General features: G+C 41.8%; 2 protein-coding genes across 2 annotated transcripts; both read left to right on the forward strand.

The window, feature by feature from the left end:
* The first annotated feature begins 1222 nt into the window (after window positions 1-1222).
* LOC118944393 lies at window positions 1223-4906 on the forward strand. Its single transcript, XM_036963160.1, has 3 exons — window positions 1223-1414; window positions 1614-1732; window positions 4713-4906. Exons 1-3 carry the CDS (start codon window positions 1295-1297, stop codon window positions 4876-4878), a joined length of 405 nt encoding a protein of 134 aa, XP_036819055.1. The 5' UTR covers window positions 1223-1294; the 3' UTR covers window positions 4879-4906.
* A 642-nt stretch (window positions 4907-5548) lies between these two features.
* Window positions 5549-11908, forward strand: pkd1l3 (polycystic kidney disease 1-like 3). The gene is made up of 12 exons (XM_021586029.2): window positions 5549-5833; window positions 5961-6191; window positions 6298-6399; window positions 6490-6668; window positions 7413-7559; window positions 7731-7933; window positions 9318-9505; window positions 9913-10048; window positions 10158-10353; window positions 10561-10780; window positions 10904-10988; window positions 11587-11908. Exons 1-12 carry the CDS (start codon window positions 5624-5626, stop codon window positions 11631-11633), a joined length of 1944 nt encoding a protein of 647 aa, XP_021441704.2. The 5' UTR covers window positions 5549-5623; the 3' UTR covers window positions 11634-11908.
* Window positions 11909-12213: the final 305 nt, after the last annotated feature.

A 12213-nucleotide genomic window follows, 5' to 3' on the forward strand; every position in this document is an offset into this window, starting at 1 on the left:
GGAAAACAGTCAATTTCATAGCTTTTCAATAATTGTTTCATGTGTCTGTAGTGTATAATGCTACAGGAGAGAATGGTACTTCTAAGAGTAATGGGAGGGTCCCGCTCCTCTGCACCTATGTGATGATGGATCCCTTTCAGCTGGTGACCTCAACCAACTGCAGCGCTCGGCGTGGCTTCCTCTGCACCCTGGGTACAGCACCTTCAATAACCCCATTTTAACATGTTTTTAAAAATGTGTCCTGATCCTTATTGTAAGCAGATATGCTGCAGCATTTTCTTACGTTATTTAACAATAGTGTAGAGGCCTCACTGATATAATGAATGAAATATGTGCTGTACAATTCTTGTTCTACAGTTTTTAATATCTCTACTAATGCATCAAAGAGTATGGTAAGTGGCTTTTATTAGTGGCCTTTATCAGTTGGTGTAATCCTATGGTGCAGCGCCAGTAAAGTTATTATGAATATGAATGGTTCCTGTTGACTTTTGTAGGACAAACAGCGAGCAAGTGGTAAATCAAGACACTGGAGAAGCCATCAAATTAAAGTCAACCGTAAGTTGGTGTAAAGTATGATGGCAAATTCGTTTCACGGTTTCAACCAACCATTTACTTCCACAAACTAAACGTCTCTCTCTCTTTCTCTCTCTCCTCTCCTTGTTATCCTACAGGTATGTCAAGGAGTCTGTCTAGCATGGAGAAACAAGTGACCAAGATGGATGAGCTCCTCAAGGTCAGAAATGTTGCCGTGTTAAAAGTGCAGTGTGATATTTTGTCACATCCCATTGTGCACAGACGTCAATTCATTGTCTATTCCACGTTGGTTCAACATAGTTTTGTTCAAATTACATGGAAACAACGTTGATTCAACCAGTGTGTGCCCAGTGGGATATTCAAAGCACTTTTTGCTATCAAAGCATTAACACAATTACAGTTTTCAGTGGTTGGTAGTTTTGTAGTCATATCCTCTGTTTTGTTTCAGGAGGCTCAGATGGAACTGGAAAGAATGGAAAAGGCTATAGGAGAGCCTACAGACGCCAACGGGGTAAAGCATCACAATGACCATGGACATGTATTAAGTTGGGTGTGGTCAGTGGAGTAGATGACAAAGTTTAGGGCCACTAGAACTTTCAGTCAAAGTGCTTTCTCTCACCACGGAGATATATTATTATCAAATCAGCAAACAGTGAATGTAATTAAATAAGTGATACTGCTGTATCTGGTCAATTTGGACCTAACCTGTACCCTCCCCCAGCAGAAAAAGTACCTTGAGCTTCTACTACATGGAACACAGATGCTGTTTCCAAGTGCTTTGAGATTAAACAACACAACAGCTAGCCTCCTCATCAACTGTGCTGGGGGTGTCATACTCCTCAAAATGAAAAGATGTAGCGAGGACAGTGACACTAAAGTGGTGGGTCAAGCAATGATCGCATAGTGGTACCACAGTAGGTGCACGTAAAATGTAAATGTTGGATTACATACTGAAAACCTAATGTACTGTACATACTGAAAACCTAATGTCCATACTCTAAACCTAATGTGCTGTACATACTGTAAACTATATGACAATAGAGAGGGCATGTTGCTGATGCTCTGCTGTCTTCAAACAGGACGAGGAAATGTTTGATTTGACCTTTGAGATTTATAAGGCAGTAAGCTTAGTAATGAACACAGAACTAAATGAGGCCTTCATCGTGAAGCACCCAACAGGCAGCATCTACCAGATCAGGTTAGTGTTTTACACCTGGGCCTCCACCATCTCACTCATTGGTATATCCGCCAATTCTACACTCGTAGAAAAAGGGTTCTAAAAGGGTTCTTTGCACAAGGAAATGGTTCTACTAAGAAACGTTTTTTGAAGAAACCTTTTTGAAAGATGAGTTCTTTGTAAGGCAAAGACTTCTACCTAGAACCGTTTTCATCCTAAGAACCATTTTCTGGAAGAAAGGGTTATTTGATGATTGTTTGGAAGGCAAGACAGATTCCTTGGAAGTCAAGAAGGGTTATTCTGCATAGAACCCTTCTGAATCTGAAAAAAAAAAAAAATCTTCTTTTTTTTTCTTTCTTCCATTAAAATATTTCCTGAGCATTAGTGTTTACCTCAGTCCTTAAACTTTAACATCTGGAGTTTGAGTAATCTGATCAATTTAAAAATGTATGTGTGAGGTTTTAAACAACCTATATGTCAATATTTGTGTTTTTACTGCATCTGGTATTCCATTAATACTTGTACATATACAGTACTGACATAGTTGGTATCTTCGCCAGTATTTTCTGTGATTTTATTGAGCAGAGAGTAGGTGAACCAGTCTGAGTGAACCAGTATTATATTGTACGGTACACAGCAAATTGGCCAGTTTTACCTAGTGTTGATTTTTAAGTGTAGCCTTTCTATTCAGGAGTTCAATTAACGGAACACTCAGTGGTGTATAAGATCCCCAGTGTTGGTGTTAATAACCAGAGTCAAGTATGATTGTGTCATTTTTACTCTGTGTACAGTTGTGGCCAAAAGTTTTGAGAATGACACAAATATACATTTTCACAGTCTGCTGCCTCAGTTTGTATGATGGCAATTTTGCATATGCTCCAGAATATTATGAAGATGAATTGCAATTAATTGCAAAGTCCCTCTTTGCCATGCAAATGAACTGAATCCCCCCAAAAACATTTCCACTGCATTTCAGCCCTGTAACAAAAGGACCAGCTGACATCATGTCAGGGATTCTCTCGTTAACACAGGTGTGAGTGTTGACGAGTACAAGGATGGATATCACGCTGTCATGCTGATTGAGTTCGAATAACAGACTCGAAGCTTCAAAAGGAGGTTGGTGCTTGGAATCATTGTTCTTCCTCTGTCAACCATGGTTACCTGCAAGGAAACACGTGCCATCATCATTGCTTTGCTGCCATTAAGATTGCCCCTAAATCAACCATTTATCTGATCATGAAGATCTTTACGGAGAGAGGTTCAATTGTTGTGAAGAAGGCTTCAGGGCGCCCCTGAAGACTTTTGGAGGATGGCTTGGTGTCAAGAAGGGTAGCAAAGAAGCCACTTCTCTCCAGGAAAAACATCAGGGAGAGACTGATATTCTGCAAAAGGTACAGTGATTTGACTGCTGAGGACTGGGGTAAAGTCATTTTCTCTGATGAATCCCCTTTCCGATTGTTTGGGGCATCTGGAAAAAAGCTTGTCCAGAGAAGACACGGTGAGCGCTACCATCAGTCCTGTGTCATGCCAACAGTAAAGCATCCTGAGACCATTCATGTGTGGGGTTGCTTCTCAGCCAAGGGAGTGGGCTCACTCACAATTTTGCCTAAGAACACAGCCATGAATAAAGAATGATACCAACCACATCCTCCGAGAGCAACTTCTCCCAACCATCCAGGAACAGTTTGGTGACGAACAATGCCCTTTCCAGCATGACGGAGCACCTTGCCATAAGGCAAAAGTGATAACTAAGTGGCTCTGGGAACAAAACATCAATATTTTGGGTCCATGGCCAGGAAACTCCCCAGACCTTAATCCCATTGAGAACTTGTGGTCAATCCTCAAGAGGCTGGTGGACAAACAAAAACCCACAAATTGGGTTTGACAAACTCCAAGCATTGATTATGCAAGAATGGGCTGCCATCAGTCCGGATGTGGCCCAGAAGTTAATTGACAGCATGCCAGGGCGGATTGCAGAGGTCTTGAAAAAGAAAGGTCAACACTGCAAATATTGACTCTGCATCAACTTAATGTAATTGTCAATAAAATCCTTTGACACTTATGAAATGCTTGTAATTATACTTCAATATTCCATATTAACATCTGACAAAAAATATCTAAAGTCACTGAGGCAGCAGACTTTGTGAAAATGAATATTTGTGTCATTCTCAAAACCTTTGGCCACGACTGGAGAGTAAAACACTCAAAACCACACCACTCATTATCATATTTCTCAGCATGCTCTATTGCAGGTTCATTTTCAGAATTGTTTGTTTCAATATCTGTGTTTTTTGCTTGTGCAATGATTGGTTGATTAATCTTATGCTACACAAAGATAAATAGCATACATTTTCCTAAACTAATTCAATCTGTTAGAAGTTGGACTAATTTCACTCATTTCTGAGATGGTTGTTCTAGTTTAGATGATGTACCGGTATGTAGTCCCAATAATCAATCTTTCCAACCCTGGCAGTCATTCTCAATGCAAATTGCGGAGATTAAAAGTGTTGATTGTTGGATATCCTCACTCTGGCTGGACTCCAATAAGAACTACACCTTACTTTGCAAACCAGCATAATGTGACTTGCTGACCTGATGTGGCCTGTAAAACTGGAATTTCTTAAAACCACTTATTGTATAACTAAGCCCTCAAAGAAACATATAAAGTATTGTCATACAGAGATTCATTTTAAAGGCTAATAAGACTGGTGGAAACCGTTCATTGAGGTTCTAGTAAGAACTCTTCAAAGATATAAGGGTCCTCGGTAGAACCTTTAGAGGATAAAATAGTTATTGGCAGAACCCTTCATAGAGGGTTCTATGCAGAACCCTTCATAAAGGGTTCTAACTTGCACCAAAAAGGGTTCCCCTATGGGGACAAACCAATGAACCCTTTATGGTTCTACTTAGCACTTTTTTTTCTAAGACTGTATAACTATGCATCTTGCTGTCCTCTACTCGAATGTAAGCTGTCTGACTCTTGTCTTCTTGTCTTCCTCAGCCTCACCCAATCACAAATGCATAACAAGGTTCTCGGGTCAGACGACGATGCATACATCAAGCTTCCATCTTTCTCAGCATTACAGTCCTCTCTGGGAAACCACTCAGTTGTTAATGTACAGGTGTGTACGGTAAACAACATTGATGTTGTTTCGTTGTGCAAATAGTATTTTATTCAGATGATCTTTTATTCCTCTCAGATGACCACTTTTATGGGCAACCCATATCCGTCGACTGAAAACATCACAGGAACGGTGTGTACCCTTGTACTAAGGGATGGATTGACGGAAATCAGTGTAGAAAACTTGACAGAGCTAATTGAGGTAGGCTACAGGATAGAACAGACCAACTACTTTAACTTTAGCCTGCTGTCATTCCATCCTCATTTCCCTAACAGAGATGAGGGAACCATAAATGCAAATAGGTTTGGCTGTTTCTCTCCCTTCACTATAGATCGTTCTGCCACGCCCAGATGCTCCTGTGCTCTCTGGTATAACTGTATCCTTGGAGGAAGGGGCTCAGGTTGGGACCTCTTTCAACACTACGGACCCCAACATCACAGTCATATTCACCGTAGAGCCCAGTGTCAATGTATCCATAGAACTGCTGCTGGGTCTGGGCTCCCCACCCAATGACACCCACTATAAACACCGCACCGTCCTGAGACACACAGGTAGAGGAGGACTCCATCACCATAGTTACCGCTTGGCATAACATTACACCCAGTGTACTACTGCTTTCAGTCATTCTAGCTGTCTGGTATGTACGTAGATTCACATAATGCTTTGATATTCATGGTGATTCACAAGCTTTAAGACATGTCTGTCTGACATTTCACACTGTAATTGGAGGTTGGGCTCTCAAAAGGTATTGTTGGTTTTCTTTCTTAGCCTGGGTGGTACAGAGTGATCCATGTTCATAGCCTATTGTGGTCTTTCAGAGGGTTATCGCTGGCTGGTCACCCCTGAGATGTTGGAAAAGGGAACAGGCACCTGGTATGTGAATGCCAGTCTGTTTAACTCAACCTGGAGCAAGGGACTGACACTACAGATCACCACCTTCACTACTAAGTGCATGTACTGGAACACTAAACAGCTGACATGGAGCATAGCTGGCTGCTGGGTGAGGCTGCTATTAATGAGCCCTATCCCTCCTTTGTCTCCATCAGAGTATGAACAAACCTAATTGGTAAGCATTGAAATGTGTTTGTGATATTGCGAAGGCGTTTGTCTGTGTTGTCTTGTTCTAGGTGGGTATACAGTCAACTCCCAGGATGACACATTGTCTGTGTAACCACCTGACATCGTTTGGGAGCTCTTTCTTTGTGATGCCCAACTACGTAGACGTGTCTCTCACAGCTCAGTACTTTGCCACAGTGAATGAGAACTATGTGGTGGTGGCGTTGCTCTCTGCCTTCTTTGGCCTGTACCTGGTCACTCTGCTCTGGGCATGCTATGCAGACAGGAGGGCCCTCACCAGGGTGAGTTTATCAAGGCGTGTACAAACACAAATACACACACGCTCACACACACACACACACACACACACGCACATACACTCACTGAAACACTTTTTTTTGTTCACAGAGGAAGATGACACTCCTGAAGGATAACCACCCATGTGCCAATTATAACTACCTACTGAATGTCCAGACTGGCAGTCGGAGAGGGGCGGGTACCTCTGCCAATGTAAGATGGGGTGGTAACTGAGTAGATCCTTCATTCTGTGGTCAGTTTACTTAGCATAGGAATTAGCTAATTAGAGTATTTTCTATGTAGGTGACAGTCAAGTTGGTGGGTACACAGGGAGAGAGTGAGCCCCACCACCTAAGTGACCCTGATAAACCAGTATTTGAGAGAAGGGGTGTGGACTTGTTCCTGGTGACCACACCCTTTCCCCTGGGGGAGCTGACGGGCATCCAGCTGTGCCATGACAACTCTGGGGGGCACCCCTCCTGGTAAGCACCAGGGCAGATGACACATCCTCCCTGTAATTATTGTGACTTGTTTAAGGTCAAGGCATGTTTAAAATTATATGTGGCACACTGAACTCTTAGGTTCGGTTAAGAATCTGCAAGACAACTAGGACCTATAAATACTGGGCTGTTAAAGTAGTTTAGGTGTGACATTATCAAGCTTTGCTCCACTCACCACAGGAGACCTGGTAGAGTTTCATCACAATGACACTTCAAAATATCATCCTTGCCTCCTCACCTCACCTCACCTCACCTTGTCACCTCCTCTCCTCCTGTTTAATACCTGTCTTAAAGGTTCAATGCTGCCGTATTTATCTCAATATCAAATCATTTCTGGGTAACAATTAAGTACCTTACTGTGATTGTTTTCAATTAAAATGTCAATAAGAAACAAAATAGCTTCTTAGCAAAGGATTTTGCTAGGACTATCTTCGGAGTGGGAAGGGGAAAACTATCTGTTATTAACAGATAGGTTTGGAACTCTATTTCTTATTGGTCTGTTGTCCCCAGGTAGGCCAAAACAGGCTGAAATTTATTTTTAAACAGTTCTTACACTAAAAAGGCATTATCATCAATTTCACAGTATTATTCCAACCTCATAATGTGGAAATATAAAACACAGGGAAATCACATTTTTGACTGCACTGGGACTTTGAAGAATCTATTTCTCTACACAGGGAATAATAAGCAGTTTCCTGAGTGTAACGTCACGTTTCCTCCCACCAGGTATCTCAACAAGGTGACGATCCAAGACCTGCAGAGACAGAAGGTTTGGCACTTCCTGTCCTCATCGTGGCTGAGCTCCGACAGGGGGGAGGGGCTGACCAAGAAGACCCTCAACGCTGCCAAGAAGAATGAGATCAGAAGCTTTAGGTGACTGACCACTGGTAGAATACAATGTTACAACATGTACAGTATGTAGAGGATTTCTAGGCTAGATCAAACATCTTGCAATATGTCATGGAGTTTAATTCTGAACCCGTGTATCCTCGTCTACTTTTCCAATGTAATTCCTTTAAATGTCCCACACTTTCTATGTCCCAGAAATATTTTCCAGACCAGGACGTCGTCAGGCTTTAGAGATCAGCACATCTGGGTGTCCATCGTAGACCCTCCCTGGCGTAGCCCGTTCACCCGAGCACAGAGGGTGTCCTGCTGCATGAGCCTCCTGCTCTGCACCATGGCCATCAACATCGCCTTCTGGAAAATCCCCAAAAACCATCAGTCTCCTGTCATCTTCACCATTGGTAAGTCCATAAATGTTACGAGAATTTTCAATCTCAATGATGATACTATCGTTTCGACTAATTTCCCCTAGGTTGTAAAGCTAGGGTCAATAGACATTAGGCAAAGACTCAGATTCTGCAAAAAAGGTTATTTGTGGTTTATTCATGAGAGCTCTAAAGACAAAAATGAGGACCCAGTCCTTTTATAATACACTCTCACATTCCTCTCTTTAGGCTACTCCCAACTCAAACAACCAGTACTTTTCCACTAACCACATTGTAGAGAAAGAACCATCAATCTTGTCTCATTCTTCAAGGCTTTCACTTCCCCTCCCCTGTTGGGGCCCTCTTGGTTAGAAAACCTCTGAAGGTTTTCTATGATCTGTTGTACAACTTCACTCTGCTTACATCCCTACTAAAGACTATAATACCCAATTATTATAATTCTAACAGAGCCACACACATCCTCATATTATGTTCTTATGATTCTCAAACATTTCACACTATTATACCATTTCAGAGTGGAACACTTTAGCCATTATCTTACAACATACAAATGATTCTATCAATAGAGATACAACATTGTACTGGATAAGTCCTTGATGGTGAGTCAATCAGTCCTCTTTTGTGACTGTGCCGTTCATATCTGAGCCCACATCTAATGAGCTGCCTCTGATAAGGATGGGAAATAATGAGCTGCGTCTGATAAGGATGGGAAATAATGAGCTGCCTCTGATAAGGATGGGAAATAATGAGCTGCCTCTGATAAGGATGGGAAATAATGAGCTGCATCTGATAAGGATGGGAAATAATGAGCTGCCTCTGATAAGGATGGGAAATAATGAGCTGCCTCTGATAAGGATGGGCAATAATGAGCTGCATCTGATAAGGATGGGCAATTTTACTCTCCACTCAAATAGAAATGGGACATTTTGGCTAACGGAAAGTTTTTTCTACAGTAAAAAGAGAGCAGTGCAGTACATGGGAACTACGAATAGCCTGCAATATGGATGGTAACATATCAGACTTTTAGATGCAGCTGCGTCAAGTATCAAAGACAAGGACTGGTCTCAATTATAAGTGCAAGGTCCCACTCAAGGCTCTTTTCTCCTTGGTGTTCACAGAGTTACAAGGACTAGTAGTTGTAGGCAGTGGAAGGCTCTTCATAACCCTTCAATAGACGTTTCAGCCACATTCCTTTGACTATCCAGACCTGAAAGACCTTGTCACACAGCACAGAGTGGTTATTCAATGACCCCAAGCTCTTGATAAACCTTTCATACGGCTAAGGAATACTTGACCCAGAACAACACAACAAGTGTTCAGACATTGAATGATAGATTGAGTGATATAGCCTCTGTTATTGTGCCTTGACTCCATAATGGTGTGTGCTTTCATGTCCCAGGTTCGCTGGAGGTCACTTGGGAGGAGATCATGGTGGGGGTGGAAAGCGGTTTGCTCATGTTCCCCATCAACATCCTCATCATCACCATATTCCGCAGTATCAAGTCACGAGTTGCCCAACCAAAGGAGAAGAACCACGATATTCAGGGCCTGAAACCCCTCGCTGTTACCATGCCAACCATTCTTAAGGTCCTCTCTTTCCATTTTCAAAAGAAAGTGTTGCTGCTGTGTTATAGTTCTGCTCCATACTTTGTCTATAACCTTCAAACACTCCCATCGTTTATTCCTTTCCGCTGGGCCTTCCTGTTTTCTTAACTCCAAGGCCATAAAATATCTTACTGGTTATATCAACCATTAAGATTGGTATTTGGTATTTTATGAGGATCCCCATTATCTGTTGCAATAGCAGCAGCTACTCTTCCTGGGGTCCACACAAAACATGAAACATAATACAGAATGACATAATACAAAACAGAATTAGACAAGAACAGCTCAAGGACAGAACTACATACATTATTAAGATTGGTACTAGCAACTGTGTTTATGTATGTTCTGTCCTTAAGTACTGTATTCCTGTGTGCTACGTCCCTATCTAGGACACAGAGGAGATGGTGAATCTGCTCTGTAAGAGCCAGAAGAACAAAGTGCCTGAGCTAGAGAAAAAGCTGGAGTCATGCGATGACCTTTGCTCAGCCTTGGGTAGAGTGCAAGGGGTCATTCAGCTTATGCAAGGTGCTTCACTGACACTGCAAGAGCAACCTTACAAGTCATACAGGTGTTGACGTCATTGTAATTGTTGGAGATGTCCTAAGATTTGATGCGTCTGCCTACGTATCACTAGGGTTGAGTGAGGGTGACCCACACTGGGTCTACTGCAGCAAGTTTGTCCTGTACTTCCTCCACCACCTGTCCATGTGCCTGGAGCGGCTGGATGAGAGTGCCTTCCCCACCCCAGAGGCCCGTCAACACATCCTGAACACCGTCCACCTGCTGCAGAAGACGTCCGAGATGGTTTTCACCAGCCACATGGCTTACAGGTTGGACAATATGCCTGTGCAGAGAAGGGAATATAAATAACAGAATTAAAAGTTAAGCTTTTCAAAAAAGAACTTTACACATCATTCCCTTCCTCTCAGTTTCCAATCAAGTTGAATTGCTCTGTATTTGTGTGAATATCGTTGTCATACATTACTCTGACCAAGTACCTAGACAGATCCGTGTTTCCTCTGTGCCTCCTCTCCCAGTCCTCCCCGTGTTGCTAGGGAGAAAAGGAAAAGCTCAAGCTGCTGGCTGCCCTGGTGGTTTGTGTTTGTGGGCTGGTTCTTGCTCGTCTCCATCAGTGTGGTGTCCACGTACTTTACCCTGATGTATGGCTTTGCCTATGGGAGGGAGAAGTCCATCCAGTGGGTTATCTCTCTGGCCATGTCCCTCTTCCAGAGCATCTTCATCCTGCAGCCTCTTAAGGTAAGACCAGGGCGCTATATCTTACATGAAGAACATAGTCCTGAAGTTCTGTTCAATCAATCAGTCAATCATCAGCAGATGTAAAAACAAGAATTTTGTTTTGATTCTTGGGTTTATTCTCAGGTAATTGGTATGGCGATCTTCTTTGCCCTCCTCCTCAAACCAGTGGCAGTAGAAGACAGTGAGGAGGTTGGACTACTCCTGAAAGGTAAGATCCTCTACCACAGAAAACCTACTGTACAGGGCTCTCACAAAACCCTTATGCTTTACCTTAGCGTCAGTTTTACAAAGGCATAATTGATCTGGGTTTGTCAGTACTAGTATTCTGAAAAGGCAATTACAAAATGACATCAACCCAACTCTCAGTATTGATGAAGGGTTTTACAAGCAGAGAGAAGGGTTAAAGTCAGTATCTAAAGGGACTGTCATAGAGAGAAAATTACATTTTTTCCATGTTCACGCCTACTCTCGTGTAGATATACAACAAGCCTTGGATATGAATGGCTTCTGTCAAACTATTGAAACCTGTCTGTTCTGCATAATTAATGGTATATGTATTTTAGACTGGAATAGAGCTGTAAGTGTGTTTTACTCTCAGATAGTAGGACAAGCATAGTGTTTTGCTGCCATGTTGGCCTCTAGTGTAAAATATATGTTCAATATCATTGAGACTAAGCTGGTAAAATAAAGGTACAAATATCTAAAACCTGTGTTAGTGTGCCACACCATGTCAGGCTCACAGGGATTCTGTTGAGCTTCCCTTCTGAGATGTTGAAAATAAGAGGCATGTCTTATCTGTTTTACAGAACAACAGGAGATGTGTAAATTGTACTCTGGTAGGGAGATGCACTGAAGAAACACAATTTAGCTCTACACGCTGTCTCCAGAGGATCGATGGGGTTGGAAAACCTGATGCCCTACAACAGACATCCTCTGCTCTGCTGCACTGACTATCAACGTGGCAAACTGAGAATATAAGTTATTTGAAAATATAGTTATGTTTTTATTGAATATTTGTTACTCTTATCTTATAAGAAATGTATAAGGCATCATATGTATGAGTGTACTGAAAACTACTGTATCATTGAAATTGTAATATTTAGTAATAAACTGATAGTTAGAAACTTTTATTCCTGTGGATTGTATGAAGTTACTTAATGTATGGAATTACTCTGTTATATTTATTTTATCACAAACCGCTGATATATTATTTTACACTGTACATTTATATTTAAGTAACATACAGTCACCTCCAAAATCATTGTCACCCTTGATAAAGATGAGAAAAAAAGACTATCAAATAAATAATAGAAAACCAGAGCTATATTGAATGACCACTCCTCCATACATAATCTTTCCAGATCCTTGATATCCTTCGGTCTGTGCTCTGGACTGCACTCTTCAGGTCAAACCACAGGTTTTCAATGGGGTTC

The sequence above is a fragment of the Oncorhynchus mykiss genome, chromosome 26 (assembly GCF_013265735.2).
Source record: "Oncorhynchus mykiss isolate Arlee chromosome 26, USDA_OmykA_1.1, whole genome shotgun sequence".
Lineage (NCBI taxonomy): Eukaryota > Metazoa > Chordata > Actinopteri > Salmoniformes > Salmonidae > Oncorhynchus > Oncorhynchus mykiss.

Excerpts from the sequence above, each read along its gene's own strand:
- LOC118944393 (XM_036963160.1), top strand. The coding sequence starts at position 1,295 with ATGCTGTTTCCAAGTGCTTTGAGATTAAACAACACAACAGCTAGCCTC. Across the intron at positions 1,415-1,613 it reads AGGACAGTGACACTAAAGTG|GACGAGGAAATGTTTGATTT; the intron begins GTGGGTCAAGCA and ends GTCTTCAAACAG. Across the intron at positions 1,733-4,712 it reads GGCAGCATCTACCAGATCAG|CCTCACCCAATCACAAATGC; the intron begins GTTAGTGTTTTA and ends TGTCTTCCTCAG.
- pkd1l3 (XM_021586029.2), top strand. The coding sequence starts at position 5,624 with ATGTTCATAGCCTATTGTGGTCTTTCAGAGGGTTATCGCTGGCTGGTC. Across the intron at positions 7,934-9,317 it reads TCCTGTCATCTTCACCATTG|GTTCGCTGGAGGTCACTTGG; the intron begins GTAAGTCCATAA and ends TTCATGTCCCAG. Across the intron at positions 10,781-10,903 it reads TCATCCTGCAGCCTCTTAAG|GTAATTGGTATGGCGATCTT; the intron begins GTAAGACCAGGG and ends GTTTATTCTCAG.